Source organism: Equus przewalskii, chromosome 15 (genome assembly GCF_037783145.1).
Source record: "Equus przewalskii isolate Varuska chromosome 15, EquPr2, whole genome shotgun sequence".
Classification (NCBI taxonomy): domain Eukaryota; kingdom Metazoa; phylum Chordata; class Mammalia; order Perissodactyla; family Equidae; genus Equus; species Equus przewalskii.
The window spans coordinates 61,020,125-61,047,135 of NC_091845.1; the positions used below are offsets into that span (position 1 = coordinate 61,020,125).

Genomic DNA, 27,011 nt, shown 5'->3' on the forward strand with positions numbered 1-27,011 from the left:
AGCATTTTTTCACATATTATCTCATTTGTTTCCTACCACAAACCCTAAGAAGTAAGTACTACAAGTATTATTCACATTTTGTAGATGAGGAAACTGAAGTTCAGAAAGTTTATTTAATTATGCCACAATTACAGTAACTGGAGAAGTACTTCCTCACTACATCAACTCTGCCTCTCATAACTTCTACTTGTTTCACACTTTAAGATAAAGAAATGGGTATTATATAATTAAGTTTTGATTTAAGATTATTGTTAATTTGTTTTGCTATGGATTTAAATAGAATTTACAAAATATTTTTCAGCACAATAAAACTTCTAAATGAATTATTTGAGTATAGCTATAGATATCTATATCTATCTCCATCCTTATTAGGTTCTAGAATAGTATGCTGTGTTTGGCGAAGGCCCTAAAAATAAACCGAAAAACTATGTCAATAATTGATGTTATTCAGATGCTTAATAGACATCCTTTCTAGATTGGCTTACTGCTCCAGTTTGGAGTTATTTTAGAGCATTACAATTACATGACAGTGTAACTAAGGTGTTTTCACCAAAGGTAAGATATTGGCTTTATTTTAGCTTCTTGGAAAAAAGTACTAAGTACATTTAAATAATGGATTAAACAGTCCATCTACCATAAATGATACAAAATACTTTGACAATATTGTTGAGTTTGCAGGTCAGGTTCTGGTTTACCTTTCAAAGATCACCCTTATTACTATTACAGATGATTGATCACTTGTGCTGTTATTAGGCAAAGTTCCTCTGTCAGAGTTGTTGATTTTCTGCTAAATGTAAGACAGGGCTTTATGACCATTTGAGGTATAAAAGAACCACAACAGTGATATGCAAACATGCTATTTTAAAATGAAGCTCAAAGTCACAGTTCATATGTTCTGTACATTTTAATTTATCAAGAACAATATGATCTTTAACATATTAATTAAAATTGGCTTAATGAAAACTGCTAGCGTCCAATTCTTTGGAGTCAAAAGCAGAGGATCATCTTATGTTACAATAAATGGCAATCACTAAACATGAAGGAGTTTATAACTATTGGAATTAAAAAATTTAAAACTTCATTAATATGAAACATAATGATACAGCTAATAGTTACTACACTATGTTGGGTGGTAATTAAAGAGAAATAATAAGAAGTTTATGTACTGTTTATTAAAAGCCAGTCAAAAATTTTAAAGAAACAATGGGGAGGGGAGACAGCAACTAATCAGATCAAGAAGCTACTCTGAGGCCCTCTCTGCAGACATTTGTCATTTAGGGACCCAGGAGGTCAGGCTATCTCAAGCCACTGGCAAGAGGGTTCCACAGCCTAAATGTTCCATGAGAACTGGGGTGATAGTTATGACTGCTCCTAGTTACTAAATGGTAGAAACTGAGTCCTGGATCTCTCATGGCTTCTGGTAAGGCAATATCTTCTCTGACGTGAGACGTTAAACTGATTTCGGTGTTCAGGTTACAGGCTCAAATTCTCCTTCCTAATTCCAAGTTGCCTAGAATTCTGCCAATTAATATGATTTAAATAGAAAACATTCCTAGAGTGCGGCGATTGGTCATTCTCATCTTGGTGTAGTTTGGTTTAGTTGATCATCATTTTTTCTCTCTTAGCTTCCTTATGAGGGTATACCCTGAAGGAATTAAAGTTTTAAGGGCAAAAAAGACTGAGTAGTTTTGAGCAAGGGGCACTTATAAGAAAAGGCAGGTCTTTCAGTAATGGAACATTCAGTAAATACATTTGTGGAGCCCCTTCTAGGTGTGTATGAGGTCTCTACCATAGATAGCCTTAACCGTTTAATTTTCAATAAGAATAATTTATTATAATATCACCACTGCTAACACTTCCATGGTGTCAACTATACGCTAGGCACTGTTACATGCACTTTCCACCCCAGTTGGGTTGGGGTACTATTACACACCAAGCCAGTTTTACAGACAAGGAAACTGAGGCAAAGAGAGGTTAAATAATTTGCTCAACGTCACACTGCTGATAAATGTCTTCAGAGTCCTCATTGTAACAGTTACTCTATTGCTGTAAAAGAGTTCCTCTATCACATATAGAGAGAGAATCAGGAGTATGAGAGATAACAAGGGATGCAAAAGATGAGGGCAAGGACATCAAAAGCAATTTTTCCATGTTGATATTTGGCCTAGAATTGTTCTGATCCTTTCCTTAACCTAGAAGTTCCCAGGTATCACTTAACTCTTGTCCTGTGACTAATCCCACTTACTTCCTCCTGCCTGCCTAGACTGGTGTGTGGCTAGCAAACAGGAGTAGGGAAAGTTTCCTGGGCTGTGCAAGTTTCCTGGGCTGAGGTGGAGAAACCAGAGGACTCAGCGTTGGTCATGCATAGCAAACAAAAATCATAAGAAGCTGTATTTTTTCATCATACATTATCACACACTTGTGTAGACAGATAAAGACTATCAATGGAGGACAAGGTGAAATTCATTGGTCTTTTAAGGTAAATTTAACAATCTCTGGAACTTGCTACCATATAATTAGAATTAACATTTTAAACTTGTGTCCTACTTAAACTCGCGCCAGTCCTACCTAGGACCCGCAGCTTGAAAGTACTACTTCACCTCCAAAATGCTAACAGATGTTCTTGATACTAGCTACACACTGGTAACAAAGGCATCTTAGCAATATTAAGAACAAGCAGCATATAAGGCAGAGAAAATATCAGACAATAAAAACATTAAGTTAAAATCAATACAATACAGTGACAGCATCAGGGAGACATTTCTGAATTATGCTATATAACAATATTATATTTCACACTGAATGATGCTAATCTTGTATTATTAAAAATAAAAAATGTTATAATGTATTTCAAATAAATCCCATAGTGGGATATTTATGACAAATCACTTCAGTTCACTCCCAAGTTTACAATGTAGTCAGAACTGGATGGAATTACAGTTTGCTATAATTTCAGAAAACCCTATACAGTAGATGAAAATCACATTTAATATAAATGTCATATCATATAGTCATATTACTCTTGACGTAACAGTTTTATTGGAGTAGTGTGAGTTTTCAGAATATGCAATGTAATCAAGACATTTCAAGCAGAAACATGTTAACTTTATATTTAAAATGTAACAAATATGCAATAGCAGAATTATGGGAAATAGATTGTATTCTTCTAAGACCAGAAATACATGTCTTGGAGATTTGATGAAAAAACGCAAGCTTCTGTGACTTATTACATTAACTAAAATAATAAATGCAAGTCATGATATTTTACCTACATTAAAATTCCTTTAAAAAGAAAATGAAACTAATGTTAAGAAAATTGCTCAGAGTAGTATGGCTTTGAAGAGATGCCTACTTTAATTATTTGACCATTATGACTTTATAATTTCCTAATATCAATACTATACAAAAATTCTCATTTTTTATTTTTCCAAATATTTTTGAGTTAACAATCAAAAACAAGATTCCTCTATCACTGTAGCACAGCTCTAAGACCCGATAGTCATTTACTGTCAGTTTCAATTTAATAAACTGAAGACAATATTGAATCAAAGCTTCCTAGCTAACTGTGGCAAAATGGAACAAAGATCACACACAGTGTTAATACGAACACTTGCTTCGTGGCTGCCTTTTAGGTACTATCACTAGCATTCTGTGGGTTTAGGGTTACCTTTACAGAAGTGGTGTTGGATTTACATGGGGTCATCTAAACTGTTACTCCAGCCCTTCTGAATATGGCATACATTTTAAGAAGGCAACCTTGGGCCAAATACGTAGTTGATGGCCTTGAAACTGTTTTTACTTAGACTAACAGAGGCAGTGTGTCGCTGTGGAAATACATGAAATTCAGTGTTTGTACACTTGTTCTCCCCTTCTACAATCACTGCTGTGAAAGTCTCAGTTTCCTCATCTATAAAATAGAAATAACAAAACATATCTTACTGGTTTTCTGAGGAAATTAAGAGTATTTTGCAAATTACAAAATATTGCAAGAACTTCCAGTACCTAAAACAGCAGGCTATGTTCATATAGACATAGGTGTATGGCCAAAAGATGAATGAAATGTAAATGAGTCCTTGAAATCAATACAGTAACTTAGTAATAAAACATTTAATTTTGTTCATGCTTTTGCTTCTCCTTGGATTGTCCTTCACCAATTTCAATTCCTCCAGCTTTGGCATGTCCAAATTTTTACTATTCTTTAAGGCCAAGCTCAAAAACCACCTCTTCCAAGAACATTCTCATGACAGCCCAGATGGAAATAATCTCTCCTCTCTGTGATTACCAAAGAATTTTAGATTATGCTCATCTACTTTATATTATAGATATTTACCTACATATTTTATCTCCTCTGATTATATATTAATATACAGTTTATGGCATGCTGTCAAACACATCTTACTGATCCTCTTAATAATAGTAATAATAATAAGCAGCACTGGCAGTAGTAGTAGCATTACCTGCTGCTGCTGCTCCAGGCTTCAGATGGCTTATTACACACTAAAAGTCATAGATTTTTGAGATCCTTACATATAACCTACGAGGAAGGTACCATTACCACTTTATAGATGAGGAGACAGAAAACAGAGGTAGTAGAGCCAGGATTTCAGCCTGAGTGCTGAGCAAAACCACGTCTGCAGTAAGCTCTGTATGGCAGGCCAAAAAGGAATGATGTTTTTTTTTTTCTTTGGTGATGAAGATTGGCCCTGAGCTAACATCTGTTGCTAATCTTCCTCTTTTTGCTTGAGGAAGATTGTTGCTGAACTAACATCTGTGCCAAGCTTCCTCTTTTTTATGTGGGATGCCTCCACAGCATGGCTTGACAAGCAGTGCTAGGTCTGCACCGGGGATCCAAACCTGCAAACCCTGGGGTGCCGAAGTGGAGTCTGCGAACCCAACCACTACACCCGTGGGCCAGCCCCCACAAAATGCACGATTTTCATAATGTTATTAAGGTTGATTATGAGAGATTTGAACCCAGGTCTTCTGAATTGAACTCCAATGTTTTCTGAAGTGCTTTATCTTGTATCTCTGGCTTTCACACTAACTCCAACTGTGTGCCACAGGACTTCTGAGAGGCAACTCAACAGCTCAAAGTGCCAACCAGTCACATCTGGTCCAAATCATAAAAACAACCCCAGAAGTGTCATACACTGAGTTGCTCCTGCCTAGCACTGCCACGTACTGTGACAGTCAGCTTAGTTATTTAATCTCCATGCCAGGGATTCTTCATCCGGAAAACGTAGCTAAGTACTTGACCCCTACCCAAACTCACAGGATTTGAAATTGAGGGGGGAAAAAACCTTTTAGTTATTCAGAATAAAACTCTTTAGCACGAAGTAAATTTTGTTTTTTTTCTTTTCCTTTCCAACGTTTAAAACTAACACAAATACTTGAATTCATTATATTTAAAGTATGCTGAGAAAAGGGGCTACATTCTGGTCTGTGGTTTTTACAGATCACGAAAGTTCTAAGGAATACGCAATTAAGATAAGCAAAATAGCTCTCTACACCAGCTGGTGGACTTTCTCTAGAAACTTCCCATACAACTTAAAATGGCTTGAGGCAGGAAGAATTTGCTCCCATGCTGAGTCTGTGTGGCAGACTTCAGAGCAATAGAAGTGTTACTGCAGAGGGACGTCCCAGCGGTGTTTATATAGCTCCTCTACTGTAAATCAGCGTTAGCTTTTTGTTCCTCCTCATATTTTGGTTAGTTTAAACGTTGTTTCATAAACGTGTCTGCATTTGTAAAAATGCTTTGGTTCTTTTACCATTCACTTATTTTTTCATGATTACAAGGTGGAGAACAAAAAGTTAGCAACTAAGCAGTCTTTAATAACTATTAACCAATTTTGGATGTAATTCAACTATGTGTATCAGTTAGAAATTTTGCTCTTAGTATTCCTCATCTTTGCTAGTCATATCTGCTTTGTCAATGAGCAGAGTGCTTATGAAAGAAAAAATGCATTTTGTTCTATTAGCTACAAAATGACTGATGAAAAATAAATTTCAAGCAAAATACTCGCAGGAGTCAAGTGTAGCCCTTGTGGATTTCCCACGGGTAGATCTGCTTATGTAAAAAGCAAAAAAAACCATTTGGCAGGATTTGAAAACATAATCGAAGTCAATAATTTGTGAGCATAGAAGATCTTGCTTAACTGTGTGCGGCACCACAATTAAGGCAGAAAATTGAATCCAAAGGGCGATCTACTTCAAACCACCATTTGCAAAAAATGAGATGAAATCTGAATTATCAAATCAGAATGTACCTAAAATACAGGCAACACGATTATCTTACTTTTTGGTTTACTGCCATTTACTTGTAGACACCAGAGGCACTTCCTATTGGCAGTTAGGTTAGGCACGGACAGTTAAGCTAGGTAGTCAAATTGCTTAATCACAGCTCTGTTGACAGTTCTGCTCCTTCCACATACTTTGCATGCGGAAAAGACTTTGGAAACTTAAGTTTTCAGGTCTTCTCTCAGAAAGAGGAGGGAGCAAAATCTGTATTAAGATGTCCTTGGCAGGCAAAGGCCTCCGCATGGCAGACAGGACAACCTTAGTGAGTTCTTGGATTTCTTTGGAATCAAGCCCTCACACTTGGCCTCAATGACTTCTCAGAATCTCTGACACACCCATAAAGGAGCAAAAGCACACTGCAAAATATGAGCCAAGCAGACAAAAAATGTTTCTGACATTTTCTGTGCAATGTTCAGTCTGAGTTCAACTACAGGTAAATTAGTAAGTACACTGTACTACAACTTAAAGGGAGATAGTGTTTGCATTTGTATGCAGTTTTAGAAGTTTGGCATCTTAAGACTTTCACATAGTTTAAATACAACTTTAATCGAGTTGTTAGTCTAGTTGTATTTACATAGCATTATTTCTCACGTAGGCACAATGAAACATTACTCATACATGAAAGAGAGTTGTCAGATTATCCCATTAGCTGGCTGGGGCACCGGCTACGTTTTCTGGTTTATGAGGTGACAGCTCTTCTCATACTGTGTGTAAGTGAAGCACTGTGAAGAAAGCTCATTCTCATTACATCTGCTTGCTAACTCCCTCTAGCCTAAAACTCTGTTTTGTTAGGCTTTCTGGCAATTTACTCCATAATTTCTGTCTTGTTCTTTATGAGACTAAAGAAGACACAAGGTAGAACATCAGACTTAAATCGGATTTTAGAGGGTAGATGGAAAGCACTTAGACATGAGACACCCTTTAGAGGTCTAACCCAGCTCTAAGCTTTTAAAATAGGGACTCCTGGGGCCGGCCTGGTGGTGCGGTGGTCAAGTGTGCCCATTCCACTTTGGCGGCCCGGGGTTCGCTGGTTCGGATCCCGGGTGCGGACATGGCACTGCTTGGCAAGCCAAGCTGTGGCAGGCGTCCCACATATAAAATAGTGGAAGATGGGCACCTACCTTAGGTCAGGGCCAGTCTTCCTCAGCAAAGAGAGGAGGATTGGCAGCAGATGTTGGCTCAGGGCTAATCGTCCTCAAAAAAAAAAAAAAAAGGGACTCCCTTCATGGGTAACACCATTTAAAATAAACAGTTCTTTTTCACAGATTTTTGTTCTAAAATAACAATTTCTTTCTAATAGAGTTTCTGCTATATTAATAACTAATAAAGATACAGTATGAGAGAAGTTAGTACAGTTAAGTACTATGAAAATTTTAAAAATCAGTTTATAAAGTATTAAAATCTATCAAATTTAAGAGCAGCTAATGAGCATCTAAATAATTCATTTGCTTATAAAAAAATCCAGACACAACAAAACTGAGGAAAAGTAAAACATATCTCTCTCTTATTCTTCCCTTTAAGTTTTAGCAGCCTATGATTCTAACAGGTACCTGGACTTAGTATGATAATTTTACACCATTAGCAAATATTTGAGAAATGCTACCTCTCTACCGTGAAACCAAAGAGTACAGAAAACCATACTTTTAGTTTTCTTTTATAGCAGACATCCTACCTATTTATTCTCAGACATTTACCTTTTTAAGAGGTCACCAGCAACTCCCTAATAAGTTCAGGAAGGGGTTCGTCCCTACTCAAGGTATTAACAACATCTTAACACTTAAGGGATGCTTCCTGGGCCAATGTGCAAATACATCCTGAAAAGAAAGCTGTTACATTTTGCCCTAGAAGAAAGCTCTGTTGGTTGCAGAGTATTAGGAAAACGTATCATGAAAAATTTATTTACTGTTTGGTTTATAAAGTGGTTTATGTGCGATATCTTGATTTATACTTCATTAAGATCTTCAGTGAATTCCCTTCCAGACTCAGAAAAGCACATAAAGGGATTTTTTTAAGTCCCTAAACTATAGTTCTATGTACCTCAGTTCTAGTCTTCTAATATTTGTACCATTTTTAAATGAGAAGTAAATAGGTAGAAAGAGAAAGTATGCTAAAACGTTAGTCTTGGTTTTCTTTGTTAATACTTTGGATATCTGTTCTGTTTAACTTCCTTTAAACCATACTCAAACTAACTCTCTTTTTAAAAACAGATTGAAGATATAAAGTATTTTCTCTTTTGCTCCCCATGAAAGGTAGAAACAAATTGAGAGCTTGAGAACATAGTTTCCAGTAGAAATGGAAATTAAAAAATACTGTGTTCATTTCAACAAAAAAATTCATTACTTTTAATAACGTAGAAAATACCACAATCAGGTTGATTTAACTGACATATTTAAAACGTACACATTAAGCCAGGATACTCTACTAAAGCTAGCACTTACCAGTTACAGAAAGGCAGATTCAAACCTAGATATCTAAGTCTTATGCATACTAGTTACTTTCCCAATGTGAAATGTCCCAAAATACCTTACCTATCATTTATTTTGTACAGTAGTCATTTTTCTAAATATCCTATTTAAAAAAATGGGACATATGGTCTAATTAGTACAAGTGCACTTACGGAAAAAATAGGATGGAATACCAGAAAGTTGGCTTGTTCTGGGAAATCCAAGACATACTGTTGCTATTTGAGCAAAGGGGTGCTGTGGAGAACAGAACCCAATGGCATAAAAAGACCGTGTTCATCTTAAAGCTATCTGTTGGATCACAGGCATTTTGAAATAAATTATGGTCCTTCAAGTTTTTTTCCTCCTACTGCCCTCACCAGATCTCTTGTCATATACTGTCCTTTAAAAAATGATAGAATTAAATACCATTCTCCCTTAAGAGAGAAACCTTACTCCTCCTTTGCCCAACACAGAATGATGCAGTAGCAACTCAACTACATTAGGTAACATGAATCATCTGGCCTAATAAAGATTATAAGCAGGATCAAGTTAGGAAGTCACTCTAATTCAAGAATCTAATCCTAAATTTTAACTGGTCTGTATATGCCAGAATTTAAAATTCCCTTATTTTGCAAACATGACTTTTGCACTGAACTGCCTACAGTCTCACAAAAATTTTAAAAGAGATTTAAAAATATACATTCTTAGCAAGAAAGCAACATCGTCCGAATACAAATAATTTACAAGAGTCAAGAGAGGATTGCTAGTTGGTTCACAAGTATATACACCAACAGAAAAGGAATGATCCTGTAAGAAACTACACCTGTTTATGACTCAAGTTGCCTTAAAGCATTTAGCATTATGTCTGGTGCTGAAAGTAAATGCATGACCTTGAATCCATGCAGCAGCTAGATATAGCACATTGTTGAATGTGTGAATACACCAATGGGTATATAATATTCATTATATGAGTAGATGAACCAATATATTCCACCTACGACAATTTTTGAACTATGCAACATACTCTATCTTTTTTCTTCTCTATTTTCAGCCAAAGAAATACTTTCCAAGTCCCACAAAAGCATCTCAAAGAAATGCTGAAAATTTACCATCAACCCTTCTCATATTTAAATTTTAACAATCAAATATCTATAATTTAATGTCCAGGAAGAATAACATTAACAAAACACTGTAATAGGCATATGGTAAAACAACACTGTAATAATTTCATAAAACAATAGGCCACATATTTAATTTCCCTAAAAACTTAAGTCCCATAAAAACTTTCTTTTTATGAGATAACCAATCACATTCATTTCCCCTACCCTTTAGGTACTGCTCTCTTTATTTTTTTCTTTATTAGTCGCTATCTTAACAAAGCCATAAATTTTTAAAAACCCACCAATACAGGCATTTCTTGTCAAGATAATACAAACATATTTCTCATTCATAAAAATAATCATTGTGTGGGAATAAAGTCTGAATCATTATAAGAGAAATAAAGCATAATTTTATATTTTTCAAGTTGTAAAAGTAATTTATTACCATAGTATTACTTTATTTTGGATTTCTTTCTTTCTTTTTTCTCCCAAAAGCTCCAGTACATGGTTGTACATCCCAGTTGTAAGTTGTTCTAGTTCTTCTATGTGAGCTGCCGCCACAGCATGGCAACTCACAGATGGGTGGTGTGGGTCGCTGACCAGGAAGTGAATCTGGGCTGCCAAAGTGGTGAGTGCTGAACTTTAACCACTAGGCCATCAGGGCTGGCTCTATTTTGAATTTCTTACAGTGGAAAGTTTGTCCTGCTACACTGACAGCAGACAGACCAAATCTTATATTGCATAATCAAGACTCCTTAGATGTAACATAGTGTAGTGGTTAAAAGCACTTGACTTGCCGTGTTCAAATCCTGGTTCTGCCACTGACCAGCTAAGGAACCTGGCCAAATTACTCTTTATTCCATGCTTCAGCTTCCTCTTCTGTAAAATTATGATAACAGTATCTCTCGGGGATATTTTGAAGCTATCATCTAGTGATATTTCTATAAGTACTACCCATTACAGAGGTGATAGTTTTTACTTCGAATGTATAGAGCTAAATTAATGAATATAAATGGATAGCATGACAAAATTTGATGTAATCTTTTAAAGTAAACTCTAGAATAATTTTAGAATTTCCGGAAAAATTGGAAAGATAGTACAGAGAGTTTCCATATACACCCCCCCCACATACACAATTTCCCTTACTAATATCTTATGATGTAAGCAATTTTTAATGATAGCAATAGTGGAAGGACATTTACTCTCAGTAGTTAAAACAACAAATTTAATTGATCTGTAATTTAAGGAATCCATCTACCAGAACCAAACTTTGAAACTTCTAAGTACTGTATTATAATGAGTAAATGCTAAATTTAATGTTTAGTAATAGCACTGCATACACTGTACTAACGTAGGATATTTTATAGTCTCATTAAAAAGGAATAATAAAATGGAAAAGTTATTTTAATGTGTGTAATTACTTCTACATACACATATTGAAGTTTCAAATTACAACATGTAAAGGAGAAAATAAAGCTGGGATATTTAAATAGATAGTACTTCATAATTTTAAGATTAACTAAATTTCCCTAATATCATAAAGTAATTAAAACTACGTAAGGGCAATATGGGTGAATAAATTTTGAAATGAGAATTTTTAATTTAAGTATTTTCTCACTATTAAAGAATCACACATATAATACAAGGAAAATTTTTTTAGGTTATTAAAGAAATACAGGTAAAAAGGTGTATCTGTAGAAATGTTCAAAGAGGCTGGATATCTCACACACACAGCATTAAATGCAGGCAGTCACTGTCCACTTTTGTAGCTACTAGTCATACGTGGAGAAATTTAGATTAAAATTAAAAACCAAATTCTTCAGTTGCACTATATTTCAAGTACTCAGTAGCCACATGTGGTTAGTGATTACTGTATTGAAAGTGCAAACATAGAACATTTCCATCACTGCAGAAAGTTCTATTGAACAGTACTGCTCTAGACAGCAACAGATTGTTTCATTAATTGCACTTAACTGAGTCTTAACCAACAGCCCTAATCTCTTATCCAAACAAATTCTTTTTATTAAACTTGCAAAAAAGAAGCAAAGGTTAAAGGAGACTTACACCTCCTTTTCTGAAATGTTTAAGAGGATGAAAAGGAAGAGGGTCTGGCGAATTCTCACATCAGACAAATGGCCACTAAGAAATGGAAAAATTGCTGATGTCCTCAAAGCCATTGCTGTACTCACGTGGCAGGGTAGCAGTGGGCCCAGTGGCCAGGAGGACTCCTCTTCGGGGTACATTTCCTCACTAGGGGAGGGGTCCCCATGTGGGGCCTTCACACTGGTGGGACCTTCCCCATTATGGGGCTGGGGTTCCTGCCAGTGAAAAATGGGAAATTCCATTGTTAGCCAGTTGCGAATATTTCCCTCTTTGAGATATTAAAAACACTGCTTACTGGATTATTTAGTTAATTCAAAACAGGGTTATAAGAGATAAATTCTTAGAACTGATGAATCATGATGTGTGACAGATTCTACTTGCCCCTCTGTCTACCAGGAAAAATAACCTGCAGCGTTATTAGAACTGTTAGAATCTTAGATCTAGTCACATAGTGAAAAGATGAGACTGAACCAGGTAACGGTTTTCCCAATCAAGAAAAAAAAATAAGGATAAACGTCTTTTAATTATTAGTAATGGGCAGCGGTGGAAAGCGCAAATATAATGAGATATACCAAAAACCTCACAAAGTTCCACAGCTCCTCATTCTCACCCCACTCAAACTTTTAAAATTGAAAACGAGAGGAAAATGTTTGAATTCCATCCACTCACTTCTCCTGACCGTTCTGTGATCTGGTACTAACAATAAGGATCAAGTGGTCAAAAAAAATAAGGATCGGTTGTTTTTTTCCAAACAAATTTTAAGAAATCCATGTAAGCAGTTTGTTAATACCTAAAAATGTGGCTAACAATAAAAATCCCCCATGAACCCTTTCATTCACAAAATGTTTTCTACTTGTACAAGATGAGCATTTTCATTGTTTTAGCTGCAACATACACAATTACAATGGAACGCTTCTACTGACATTCCAGAACTCTGTGACAGTTACCTTACATTCCTCCAGTTTAAACTCTTTTTTGCCAGTGTATTTTATAATGGCATACCTTTGGGCAGTAAGGTAAGAGGCCCAATTCAATAGAACACTATGGAATCTTCTGGATGATGGATAATATCACACTTTTAAAAAGCACTGAAAAGATTAGCAAACACAATTTTGTGGTGAACTCTGAGAAGATGCCAGAAGAAGTAAACAGAAGGAGTTGGTGTGCACTGAAAGCCATTCATCTTCCCACTAGGTACCACAGATCCTTGTTCTGCCTGATTTACTCTCCTAATCTCTTGAGTTGCAGCTTTCTCCTCTAATCTCTTATAACTACTTATGCTCCCAGACAGCAATTTAGAGGTCAGGTTACTACAAACTGCACTTCTCTGTCTATACTGCAATGAGGATGGCAGATGAAGAAAGGAATCATAAGCAGGAAATGATATTTTACACAAAACTAGATGATACATTTAAATAGAAATTATAAACCTTCCAATTCACAATAGAAATGCATTTCATATAGTTAGAAGTATCTAGAATCCAAGTACTTAATGTTATAGTAAGTTTGAATGTTTTCTACAACAGGAACTAATATCATTCTTGATTAGTTTCCTATCAGAATCCTTATGGTAGGCCATGCATAAAAAGTGTTAATTTAGTAGACTATTCCTAATTGCATTCAAAATCTTAATTATAGTGGGTAAATTAGGTTAAGCTGCCGTGGGACAAAGTAAGGTTGTAAAAATTAAAATTTTGACACAATTAGTGTGAAAAGTAGTTCTAGAGAATATGGTCAAAGAAAAACATTGCAAAAGACAGAAATATAAAGAGGTACATCAAACATCAAAGGCAGGCGTGCCTTTCAGGAGTTGACCAAAGTTCCTAGGAGTGGGACTGGAATGCTTCATGGCTAGAGTTTCATTCTGAAAAGATTATGAGGTCACTGACCCAGAAAGACTCGATCAAAATTAAATTCTGCTAGACTTCCTGTCTACCCAGAAACACCCTGATATTCACAGATAAAAACCCCTTCACAATAGGTTGTCCATTAGAAAAAACTTCCTCAAAGAGGATGATTTTTAAAATAGAAACCTATTTTTCTGAATATTGATTTGACATTCACTTTGCTATACAGTCAAAGTTTTCCTGGGACCTTTCTTCTAAGTCATAACATTCAAAAACAGGACAGCAATGTCTAAAACTATATATAATGCTCTGTTTCAAATTCTAAGATAAAATGGTCCTTTGTCAAACTGACACTGCTGTAAGGAGTGTTGAAGCTGCCACACATGGTGCTGCTGGTTGCCTTCCCAAAGGCATCTGGTGTAGAGGGGATGAAATCTACCTTGTGCTCTCCTCACCACCCCTCACATCCGGCTGCAAGGCTGTTTTGGCCTGAGAAAGGAATGCTTCTTTCTAATTCACACAAAATGCCATATATGTTAATGGAGGCCCTGAAGACTCCTGTATAATACCATATTTCATTGAATGTAAAGATGATGTACTATTATTTTATGAAGCACTAAGAAAGAAAAAAACTGCCAAATTAAACTATAACTAAGTGATTTCTTATCACATAAAAATTATTTGATACTTATTGAATGGGCTCTCATGATAATGGTGATATATGATAATTTCACTCTTGAGGACAAATAAAAAGACTATGTGAACAAAAAAAACTGATTACCACTAAAACTTCTTCACATTCAGATTCCAACTCTTCTGCATTACTTTTCAGCTCAGAGATGACTGTTTTTCCACAAAATATAGTCCTTTGCGTCATCAAGAACACTGTCGACACACTGTATCTTGAAATGTTGCTCCACTACTGCTCCTGGAGTTTTCTTCTGAGCTGCTGACACATTTTTTACAAGTTTTTTTTGTGCACACACAAATAATCACAACTAACTCACAACAGCTCCCTGGCCAAAAGCAACTGATATCAGAAACATTAAAATAGGGAAAAAAAGACTTCTTAGAATTGATGAGATAGAGTAAACGGGCTCCTGATGTCTGGGAGAAATGCTTTTCTTTCACTTTCTTTCACCCACTTAACAATTCAATCATTTCTCGAATAGTTATTAATCTCCTAATATGTGATGCAGGTACTAAGCTAGGGCTATAGCAGTGCACACAGCAGGTAATGACACTACCCTCAAGGAACTTATGAGGCTAGGTCATTACTGAAGTGTTGGCCCAGGTCCAGCAGATCTACAGCCCTACCTTGGAGTTATTTTTTGACTTCAAGTATATAACTGGGAAACCCTCACACTGGTTCCCCGACATGGGGGATGTGTCATTTTTGTAAGAAAGGCTGAGTATAAGCCCTTGAAACTTTCCCCCACAACTCTATTCCCAGTCAAGAGTAAATCAAAGGCAATATTGCATGTATTGGGAAGAACTGCAAAGATTAGCACTACTATCAAAGACTGAAAGATGCAGAAATGGTGGTCCCTTTTCATGTCCCCTTTTTATACGTATAATGACCCTGCAGAAAAAAACAGATGATAGACCATTGTAAGCTTAAACTGGTAGAAGCTTGAAAAGCAGTTGTCATTCGAGATACGACATTACTACAGCTTTCAGCATTTGGTATTCAGCTATTTATGTGGTGAATGCTTTCTTCTCAGAGCCCATCAGTAGGGAGGATCAAAAGCAGACTTATCTTCACCTGGTAGAGACAGGATACTACCTTGCCCCAGGGCAATGTTAACCCTCCTGATCTCCCTCAAAATTTAGTCTACAGGAACCTAAATCATCTTCATATTCCATAGAAGGTGACTCTAATCCACTATATTGATATCAACATACTAAGTGGATCTGGTGAGCAAGAAACGGAAAGCACTCTGGTTAGCCCAGTGAAACACACACCAGATACCTCACAAAAATTAAGAGAGATACCACACTGCTTAAGTTTTTAAGAAGTCTAGGGCTCTGGGGCATGCTGAGAACATCCTCTCTAAGGTAAAGAACAAGTTGCTTCCCTAAGCACCTACTGCTAAGAAAAAGGTGGACCTCTGGATTCTGGAGGCAGCATATTCCACACTTTATAATACTGTTTTGACCCATTTATCAGAGACTCGGTGGTTGCTTCTTTCAAGAGTGACCCAGAGTAATAGAGAAGACTTTGCAGCATGTCTAGGCTATGGTGCACCTGTGACAAGTGAATCTGAGGGTGCCAGACCTATCCTTGATAGATAAGGAGGCTGTAGAGTCTCTGGCAAGTGCCACAAGAGAAGTCACAATGCAGATCCCTGGGCTTCTGTGGCAGAGAACAATTTTCTGCTTAAAACACAGGTCCTAGTATGTTACAGAGCCCTAGCAGAATTTGCATGCCTGACCATGGGTCATCAAATGACCCTGTGACTGGAAGTACTCATTGAGACATAAAGTTAGATGGGCACAGAAAAAACCTGCTACATGAGGGAAATGGCTTATTTGAGAACAGGCCCACGTACATTCAGAAAGCACGAGTAAATTACACTTACAGGTAACCCAGACTCCCATATGATGATTGTCTTTCTCTTTCATGACCAACTGACAGAGAGTAAAGGGATTCAGAAGTAGCCAAAAATGGACTGCTGTTACACTGCCATCTGATTCAGGAGCGGACCTAAAGGACTGTGGTAAAGGAAGCCTGGTTAGTGAGAACAGCTGGGGTAGTACACTTGGTCATCCATTTCAAATGGAGGGAGAAATGGCCTGAGCTACAGACATACCCTGACTCCTGGGAGGTAGTAAATGACTTGACTATGGGTCAGGGCCTAGAAAACAACAGTGAAACATGATATGATAAGAAGGCCTGGGAAAGATGGAGTGGGCACAAATCAGGAGCATTTTTATTTCTCACATTAATGTCCTCTAGGAAGCATCCAGCAAAACGTCAACATGCGTGTTGCCAAATGTCATCAAAAGGTGGATAGGATGAGTCATTCTATGGCTGTCAGCCTGCTTCCCATTCAGGCCACAAAAGAGTGTTGACACCATGCACCCATGAATAGAGTGGCCAACATGCTTCCCCTCACCAGTGCTGAAAAAGTTATTGCTACTGCCAAATGCCTACCCCGCCAGCAAGACAGACTGATGTCAAGCATTTGATATGGCAGCATTACTCAAGAAGACCTGTTAGTCACGGTGTAAGACTGATTTCATGGGAGGGGGCCATGATTTGCCTCTACCATAATTAATACCTACTCTGGACATGAATTTGGTTTCCAGTTCCCATTACTTTTGCTATCACCATCTTCCCAGGGCTTATAAAATAACTGATCTCTCAATATGACATGCCAAAAAACACTGCTTTAGGCCAAGGGACTAATTTAATAACAAAGGAAATGTGACAGTGGGTACATAACCTTAGAATCCACTGGTCTAAATATGACTCCATGTACAAAGAAACTGCTGGCCCAATAGATAGGTAGAGTGCCTGCTAAAAAGCAAGCAAAAAAGACAATCTTTAAAGATAATTCCTGCAGAGTTGAAGCACTGTCCTCCAGTATGCGGTGTACATATTGAAGCAATGGCTTCAATGTGTTGTCTGTGTTCCCAATAGCTAGAATACTTAGGTCTGGGAATCAAAAGATGAAAGTAGGATCAGCCTTTGCCATCATCACTCCCAGTGACCCACCTGCAGAATTTGTTTCCTATCCATGAAACTTAAATATCTGCCAAGTTAGAAGTTCTTATTCCCAGGCAGAGTTGGAAGATGACTGTTTCCTCCAGGGAACATGTAAGAGTTCCATTAAATTTGAAGCTCTATCTCCTGGTCATTTTAGGCTCCTCATGTCAGCTCACCAGCAGGAATAAGAGAGTTTACTGCTGGGGATACTCAATCCTGATTATCATGAAAAAGAAAGACTTTGGCTACACAGTGAGGGAAGGAAGAATACATCAAGAACTTGGGGGATTCACTGGGGTATCTCTTGGTGCTGCCATAGTCAGTGGTGACAGTAAATGGGAAATTTCAGCAACTATGAACAAGACAACAAGACAACTAAGGGCTCACACATTTGATGGATGAAGGTCTGAGTCAGCTGAGCAGGCAAACAATTCAAATCACGCAAAAAATTTGCCACTAATGAAAGAAATCTAGAATGGGTGTTAGAAGGAGATGACGAATATCAATTATACTCTCAGAGTAAGCTGCAGCAATAGGGTGTGTAGCTTGTTTCTCTCTCTTACCTTAAGTCTCTTCTATATGATTAAGGCAGGGCTTCATCTTGAATGGGACTCAGTTACTGACTGCACTTGCATCTCTGATCTCATGGAAGAAGTGAGGGCAACTGATTCTCACAAAAACAGAGGCCCCATATTATAGTGTGGAAGCTAGGTATAATACAGGGCATGAATGGATCTTAGTGGTAAAAGGGGTATATTACACTGGACACCTTTTATGTACCACTTTAGATCCTCTCAACCTTACTTGTGTCTTATTTCAGCTGTTTCATCAGTACTAACTTACACAGAACTGACAGTACCGTGCCTCATGCCTGGAGGACAGCTCTTGTCTCTCACTCCATGGCATCTGTGTTGACAGAGTTTTGGATCCCCACTTGCGCACCACCCCATTAAGTACACAGGAGTGTGGAGGAGCTAATATACTGTTGGGAAAATCTCTGATCAATGGGAGACAGGAACTAATGGAAAAATTCTTCCTTCTTTTCCTCTCACAAGGCACACTCCTAAGACACAGTTTCTATGATTTCTCAGGGTATGATCCCATAGGATAGGGCAGTGGCAGCCAACTCAATAACCTGCCCATGTAATAATCCTCCCTCCTATCAAACTACCTTCTCCTTGTCCCTCTACTTGCTGGGGTTATCATCCCCTAATAAAGTAACAGCACATAGCCCTTTGCTTCAGGCTCTCCTTTCTGGGGAATCTAATCTAAGACAAACCTCATATTATGTGGTGACTGTATGACATCCAAGAGGTCATTCCTCTGGTGCTCAGAGGTGGCAAGCGAAACCACAGGCAGAGATGAGATCACTCAGAGAGCAAGAAAAAGAAGAGAAGAGGACTTAACACATGGCCCATTAATGGCCAGGAGGAGGATAATGGCTAGAAAAGAAGATTGAGGAGAGGCCAGAGAGGTGGGTGGAAAACTGGAAAATATTGTTACTGTGAGGGAGTTTAGTAGGACACATAGGTAATATATATCTAAGGAGTTGGGTTTTTTCCTCTGAGGAAGATTCACCTTGAGCTAACATCTGTGCCAATCTTCCTCTATGTTTTTAGTATGTGGGCCACCAGCACAGCACGGCTGCTAACAGAGCAGTGTAGGTCTGCACCTGGGAACCGAACCCAGGACACTGAAGCAGAGTGCACTGAACTTAACCACTAGGCCGCTGGGGCTGGCCCAGGAGTTGCTGCTTTTTAATTACTAAATTTGGTTAGATCCTGACTTCTCTGGTTATTTGATATGATGCATCATCAAAGAAAATTAAATAATACGCAAATAAAAGTAGGGTGGAGGAAGTTTTTTCAAACGATAATTCCTCTGAGGAGAAAGCCCAGGCAAACTGTGCAAGACTGGAGGCATCAGTAACCAGACCTCCTTCTCTGTGCCTCTCTGGAGGGCAAACTGATGGCGAATATAGAAAGAAGAGAGGATAATCTAGCAGCTAAGTTATTAATTTACAAAATTCTAACTTTTAAAGATTTTTTTGGATTAAAAAAAGCTATCAAAAAATAAAATAAAAAAGGTTCATAAAACAAGTTTTTGTAAGGAGATATAGAAAAAACAGAAAGCTCAGCACCGTGAGTAAGGCACTTTAGTTTGGCATCCTTAAAACTACGTTTCACACCAAGATTTTCTTCCTTACACACAGGAGGGCATAAGAGTTCATAAAAATGCTTTATATGTACATCTTTATGAACACTGAGGATCAGAAAACAAACCTTGCTGAATACTTAGATTTATCACAAGGCCAAAAGGTATGACATAAGGTCATCCTCTATTCCAAGAAGCTACATAATCTTTTAAAAATTTTATTAATTTTCTGTATCTATCAGTTACAGAAATTAATTTTTTTCAAATTTAGAAATGTTTTGGTATTCTTCTTTAGTTTATTAAAACTTTTATTTAGTTCAGTGTAAAAAAAAAATCAGCTCTGCCTGATTTTCACTCTGATTTTCTGTCTGTTTCAGTCAATATTCCTAGTCCTATTGTTATTAATGTTTAGTGAGTGTAATAATACTCCAGGTCTTTATTAACAGACACTTATGCTGTTCTTTTAACTTCCACACAGGTTTTATTTTCACCACATGCATTACATAGGCTACATTTCAGTCCAAAGTTATAATTAATAATATAAAAGTCAGGGGACTAAAATCTAAATTTACAACTAACAATATGAATACTGGAGAACTTCAGTTTAAATCACAAAGCCATGCTTTGCACAAACATTCTTAAAGTTCTTAAATAAATATGAAATGTTCTTTAACATAAGTGTCACAGCAATGGTAAATATAAGTGTTTCAAAGAACCCAAGTGGAGAGTTTTATTTTCTGTCACTGCTTTTGGTAATTAAAAAACACGACATATTTAAAATCTTTAGTTCATAATATTGCCTCAAGGGTTGTACAAGTAACATAACAGCATAAAGCTGTACCGAACGCACTATAATTTAAGACAGAATCGATACCTATTAGCAATGTTGGGGGCCTGCTCCAGCCACACGAGCATTACAACCAAGTCACTGGGCTCCTCTAATGAAGTCTGTGCTTCTTTGCAATAACACAACCATTTGTCTCTCTACTCAGAGATGATGGCATATCTTCCACACATCAAGCTTTCCTTCCCTAATTTTCTGATTCATGCTCAAGTAGGTGGATGGTATTCCAACAATTCTAATTTATTGACAGGTACAACGGCTGCCTGCCAACACTGAGTGGATTTAGTCTTCATTTGATGCTTCAGAATACCCAACTGACACAACGCCAGGTCAAATGACTTCAGAGGTTTGAAAGCTGGTCTAAAAACTCCAGCATTTTTACACTAGAGCTCAGTATCCAAAGAGTCCATTCTCTTTTTAGAATCCTAAGCAAAATGTCAGCAGCTAGGGGTTTTTAAAATAGCCTCTAGGTGTTTCAAATTTCCTGTGCTTGTTTCAGCAGACTACAGACCTGCCAAACAATAAGCAAGTCTCTCAGGATTTAAACAGCCAGCTACACTGCTGGGAGTCAACAAGGGCCAGTTCTAGGAAGAGCAGGAAAGAAACCTGGTGGCAGAAAATGGTAGGAAATGCCTTCAAGAACACCCCCTCCTCCTTTTTAAAAATCCAAGTTAAACAATAACACAAGCCTTTATAGCTGTTTAAAATCTGAAGACTATCTCCTAAAGGTAAAATTTATTAGTGTACAAATCAACTTAACTAGACTGAAACACTTAGGCTGATCTTATTTTATCCTTTATCCCAGCATCTCACCTAACAGCTCTATATTTCAAAGCTCTAACAGATTTGTTTGGCTGGCATGATCTGTGACCACTTCCTTTCTATCAAGAAATACAGTTGTCTCTTTTGATGCTAAAACATTTCTGTTCACACAATACGAACCTTGGCCTTTATAGACTTTGAGGTGCAAATGTTAACATGGAGAAAATGCAAGTCATTATTTTATATCTTATTAGGTATTTATAAAAAAAGATAAAGTCTAGAATTAATAAATACAGCTTTTCCGGCTCCAGTGGTCACTCATTCAGATAAACTATTGAGCTCAGGTAGGTTTCAAGGCCATGGAAGCTTCAGACTGTGCAGGTTAAGCACAAATCGGGCTAATCACTGAGAGAGCAACAGTACTTGAGTTATACATCTGGACTGTGGGGATTGGGAGAGCAATACAGTGCATTTTGGCTGAAGGTGTAAATCTACTAAAAACATTAAAATAAAAGTATATTTTTCCATTTCCAAAAGGTTGGTGTCATATGATGGGGGCTCCAAACTCCTTGAGGGGAGAGGTGGAGAGAGCTGTAAGAGAACAGGCTGGAGAATGTTCATTCTAAGAGTGCATATAATTCACTCCAGATCTCCTGAGATTCCTGCTCACAATCTCTGGGGCATTAGAGGCTATGGGCAGCTGGCCAGCACTAGGGTTCACTTAAAATTCTGACTTCATTTCCAAGATCTACCTTAGTTCCAAAGATTTATCCATGAGAATCCCTAGCATAATTCCAGGGTTCAGACCTGGAGGGGAAGGGTGCCTCTGAGTCTGGCAGTATCTCCTGGCACAGGCGCTATGACATTCATTCTGTATTCCCTTAGTCCTTAGTCCTTGGATTCCTGGCATCTCCCAAGTAACAATATGTGATGATCAGTTTGTAAGGAATTCAATCACACGGCTTTCGTCTGCAGCGTACATGAGGGAACAGTTTCATGTTATCCACAGAAATCTCTTATAAAAATAACAGGTTGTTTTTTTAAAAAAATCACATATAAAAAGCAAAACATCACAAACTCAACGTTAAGAAATATTTCTTTTGATCAACCTATTTATAAGTGTTATTGAGGTCCTATTCCAAATCCCATACTCTACTCAGATTTCATTGTTGATGAAAATAATCTAACAATTATTTGTGGATAAATCTAATAATATTCAAGTTTTCCTTAAAATGAAAACAAGAATAGTTAACCACTATGAGGTGTGGTGAGTATTCAAACATGCTCGCAAAGAGGCTACAAACCTTACAAGAATATTGAGATGAGGTTGTTAGAAAATTTGTAGCTCTGGTGGTACATTTGACAATCATCAACCTATAGTCATTCTGATTCTTTGATGGCTTCAATCTGAATACAACTGAAACTGAATATTTCAATTTATGAACTATGTTAAGTTTCTCTTTTCCATTTACGTGTGGCATGCACCACATGCACAATATCTAATTTCATAAATATTTCAATAATATATCAAGTTCATATGCATAAAATATAATGAAAAGGAACATTTTAATACTTTATTACTCAAGTAAAAACTACATGACTAAGAGCTGAATGGCTGCTTGTCACTAACTGCCTATGACTATGCTGTAAAATTTACTCAGTACCAACTAATAAAAGATCAAAACTGTACAACTATTAAAAGAGTCTGACAAATAACTTGAGAAGATTTGTCCCTTTTAATTGAAACCTTTTCAAACTTAGATTCAAGGAATTTATAATATCAGAGAAAAGACAGAAACGTATTATTAATTTTGAATACTACTGGCAGTCTTTTGCTCCAACTTTCCAATGGTTCCTGTCTACAGAATAAAGGAATAAAGCCCATGTTCTAGTTTTGGTACCCTAAATCCTCCATAATTTGGGGTCCCTCACTTCAATCTTATTTCCTCTTGCTCTAGAATGAGGAAACCTTTTTTCTAGACAATCTGAATCTCTGAACCTTGCCAACTCTGTGCCCCTCCTTGTGCTCTTTCTGAAGCCTGCCTGGAACACCTTTCTTGCTTCTTTCTACTCACTCAAGTCTCTTCTGAATCAACTTTAAATGTTTTAAAGGAATCTTTATCAGTTCATGTTTGTGCTCCCACAATCTTAGCTCAGACACTGGCATGAAATGACACTTTTCAAATTGTCTGTTGAATTAAACTGACTCTACAACCAACTTAAGATCCCATAAATAGTCGGTACCCCCTACTGCTCCAAGTGGACATTTCCAGTTACTGATCTTTTGAGTCATGGTGCCCAGACTGCATCTACTGCCCATGTTGAGAGTTTTTAAACTTGTAGATTTCATGGCATCTCTCTGACTTTTTCTTATGTTGATGAAGTAAGTGGTCACCTGTCCAATGTGTATGGCACAATGTTGCCAGGATGCAGAGATGCAGGCCCACCCCTCTGTGAGAACATATATGCAGTTTATCATACAAGGAAATCAGGGTATCATGGGAGAACAATCAAAAGAGCCATGGAAATCCAAAGGAGGATGGTGTGCCTGTCTGAAGGAAACAATCAAGACTTTATATAGAGACAACGATGTTCAGTTCTGCCCTCACAAGGAAGGTTTTTGCGGTGATTCAAAGCCTCAAGGATTTCTCTCTTTTCTGAACTCCTATAGCATTTAAGTGTTACACTTCTTCTTTTACCCTTAATTATGATGATGATGAGTAGAAACTGACTATTTACTGAGCGTTCCCTAAATGCCATGGGCTCATAATTATAATTAGCACTTTACATGTATTGATACATTTAACTCTCACAACAACCTAATCTATTAAAATATTACCACTTTACAGATTAACAAACTGTGGCACAGAGAAATTAAGTACCTTGAAAAAATCACACAGGTAGTTTAAGACATTGACCTAGGAACCACTACACATAGAACAGTCAAAAGGGTCAGTTTTAGGTAGCAAGGGCAAGGAAGTACTCTCCTTATAGATAACACTTTGGAAGAGACCTGAAAGAAGAGAGCCAGACACATAAGGAAGAGTGTTTCAGGCCAAGTAACACCAAGGAGAAGGGCCCCAAGATGAGAAAAACCTGGTATAGTAGAGAAGTAGGAAGAAGGTCAAGGTCAACATGGCCAGAGCGAAGTAAAAGAGAGGAAAAATAGCAGAAGATGAGGCTGCACAGGTAACCAGAGGCCAGCTCACGGATGGCCTTGTGTGGGCCTGAGTAAGGACTTCTGTGTGTATTGATTTACTTTTACATTATGCAATCCTTATTTCTTGTTCTCCATAGTAAGAGTTGCAACAGCAAAAATGATCTCTCGTGTTTTTTAATATCTCTTGCAGCATCCAGCCCATAGTATTATGCAAAGTACCCTTGAAGAATTTCCTAAGTGAGATAAAGAATGGGGTGTGTGTCACTGTGTGCAGGAGTAGTTGAAAAGGTCTAATGCAGACGCAGTTGGAAAAAGGGGCATTCCAGACTTGTGGCATGCCAGCTTCATGGCTGTGGAGGGAAAGTAAAAAAGTTCTAATAACAAGAACAGGGAGGGCCAGCTGCAAGTCCTGGTGGTTAAGTTTGGCATGCTCCACTTTGAGAGCCTGAGTTCAGTTTCCAGGCACGGACCTATACCACCTGTTTGTCAGTAACCATTCTGTGGTGGTGGCTCACATACAAAAAGAGGAAGATTGGCAGTGGATGTTAGCTCAGGGCAAATCCTCCTCAGGAAAAAAAAGTCCAACAACAGGGAAAATGAAGAAATAAGATTTTGTTTTGGGAAGGGAGGGTAGAATTCTTGCAAGAAATTTTCTCTCTGAGGAAGAAAACTATAAATCAAGATACAATTAGGACTTATACTCAGATTTCCTTTAAAAGGAAAACAAGTTCTCAAATTCTTTTCCAAATGACAGTGCACTAATTTTTTACTGAATTCAATAGATACTACAGTGTACGAATGCATAAGAAAACAGGACTAAGAAATGCCCAGAGAAAGGAAAGTACTTAGTTATTAATAAAATGTTAACATGTGATCCTAGCAAGGGTCAAAATACCATGCAACAGTACAAGGAATACGGGCACTGGAGTCAGAAAGTCCACAATTAGAATTCCAGTTCAGCCACTGTGGTGTAAGACCTAAAACTAAGGTTCAATATTATGCAATGCCTTGGAATCTGGTAAAATCAGGAACGCCTTAAATAGTCTCACTGTAAGTTGCCTTCTCTACTCTGCTCCTGTGGATAAGGGGCCCTAACTCTCCTTATCAAAGGGCTCAGGTGTAGTTCCTGTTTATCCCGGCATAGCAGGTTTCAGTTCCCTGCCAGCTTGTGGAATTATTCAAACACACCAATCCCATCCTTCTGTGGAAAGCAGGGGATACCCTACACTCTTAATACTACAAAGCCTGCCTCCCACAGCCTCTGGCTGTTCACAAGTGAACTCCCATGTGCCTGCAGTGTCTTCTTCCCTGAATATATGTGACTAATAAACAGGTGTCAATCTCATCTAACAACTGTTGGGTTTTGTGCGTTCAGCTATTCCCACAATCCTACAGGAGGAATCCATCCCTCATCAAAGGGGTGAAATGGTGAAGAGGTGATCAAAACAGCCACTTACTGGATATGTAATTCAGGCCTCAGGCCAAGTCATTTAACTTTCACCTCCAAGCTTTTTATTCCATAAAACAGGATTAATGATATTTACCTTGCAGGTTATTGTGAGCACTGTATCTAGCAGTTTATTGTGAACACCGTGTCTAGCAGGACAGTACTCATGGTTGACTTTAATACAATCCCCACCCAGTCACCTCCTCCATATCACCACCACTTTTACTACTGATTTAAAACCTATAAAAGTTAAAAGTAATGATAATTGAGTTTGAAATAATAGGAGGGGATATAAATGACAGATTAGCCAGATTTGGTTTAAAAAGCAATCTGGCTTATTTATTAGAAATAATAACATTTTAATTCCAGCTAGCACAAAAAGGACTAAAAGGAGAATTTGCAAGAGTTTTTGGCAAATAATGAAAGTAGACATGAAACCAAGGCTGCTTTCAAGATACTAAATAGTAGGTTCAACTGTATTTTGCGTGAATCTTGATATGCAAAGAATGTAGTAATATATAGTGATAAAAGGCCTTTTAATAAGCTAACATTCTGTGTGCAAATGCTTTATTTTTGCCAATTAAAAACACAGGTTGCTCTAGCTAAGAGACAAGGTGAAAAATAGAGCTAATAAAGCTTTACTCTGGCAAAATTTCCTTTTCTTCAGATTTTTCTTATCACATTTCAACTTGTTTAAGTACATACGTTTTCTGAATTCTGTAGTACATCCTTATGCCTTTTAATTTTTATGTAATTACATAATCTTATACAAGTTTGCATATTTATGTACTTGGAGAGCAGGAAAAGTATAAAATATATATCTTATATACACTCATATTATAATGAAATTTTAGAACTATAAAAAAAGGGGGGATGAGACATCCAATACAGTCGAGATCTTTTTGGACACACATGGGTTGATCATTTTGGAGCATCTTTTTTGTATTAAGAATTTTCTGACTTTAGATTTTGGCTATTTTAGTAGAGCTGATACATAATTGTCTCATTTGGGGATGCAAACTTTATTCTCTTCAGAATTCTAGCTTGATATTGAAACATTACTTATTATTATAAAGTCTGAGATAAATCAAAATCCAGGTTATGTTACACAGTAAGCAACTGAATGCCATATTGAGGTATT

At 37.3% G+C, this 27,011-nt stretch overlaps 1 protein-coding gene across 7 annotated transcripts in view; it reads right to left on the minus strand.

The window, feature by feature from the left end:
* Positions 1-27,011, minus strand: part of LOC103555851 (ubiquitin-conjugating enzyme E2 E2) — a 343,281-nt gene that overhangs the window by 111,146 nt on the left and 205,124 nt on the right. For 2 of the 7 annotated variants that reach the window (XR_011527546.1, XM_070577494.1), the window contains one exon: positions 12,031-12,159. The exons of the other annotated variants lie outside the window; for them this stretch is intronic. Coding sequence is in view for 1 of the 2 variants with exons in the window: in XM_070577494.1 (XP_070433595.1) it covers positions 12,031-12,110 (80 nt within the window). In the remaining variant the exon portion in view is untranslated. The remainder of the gene's footprint in view (positions 1-12,030; positions 12,160-27,011) is intronic. 7 annotated transcript variants of the gene reach the window in all.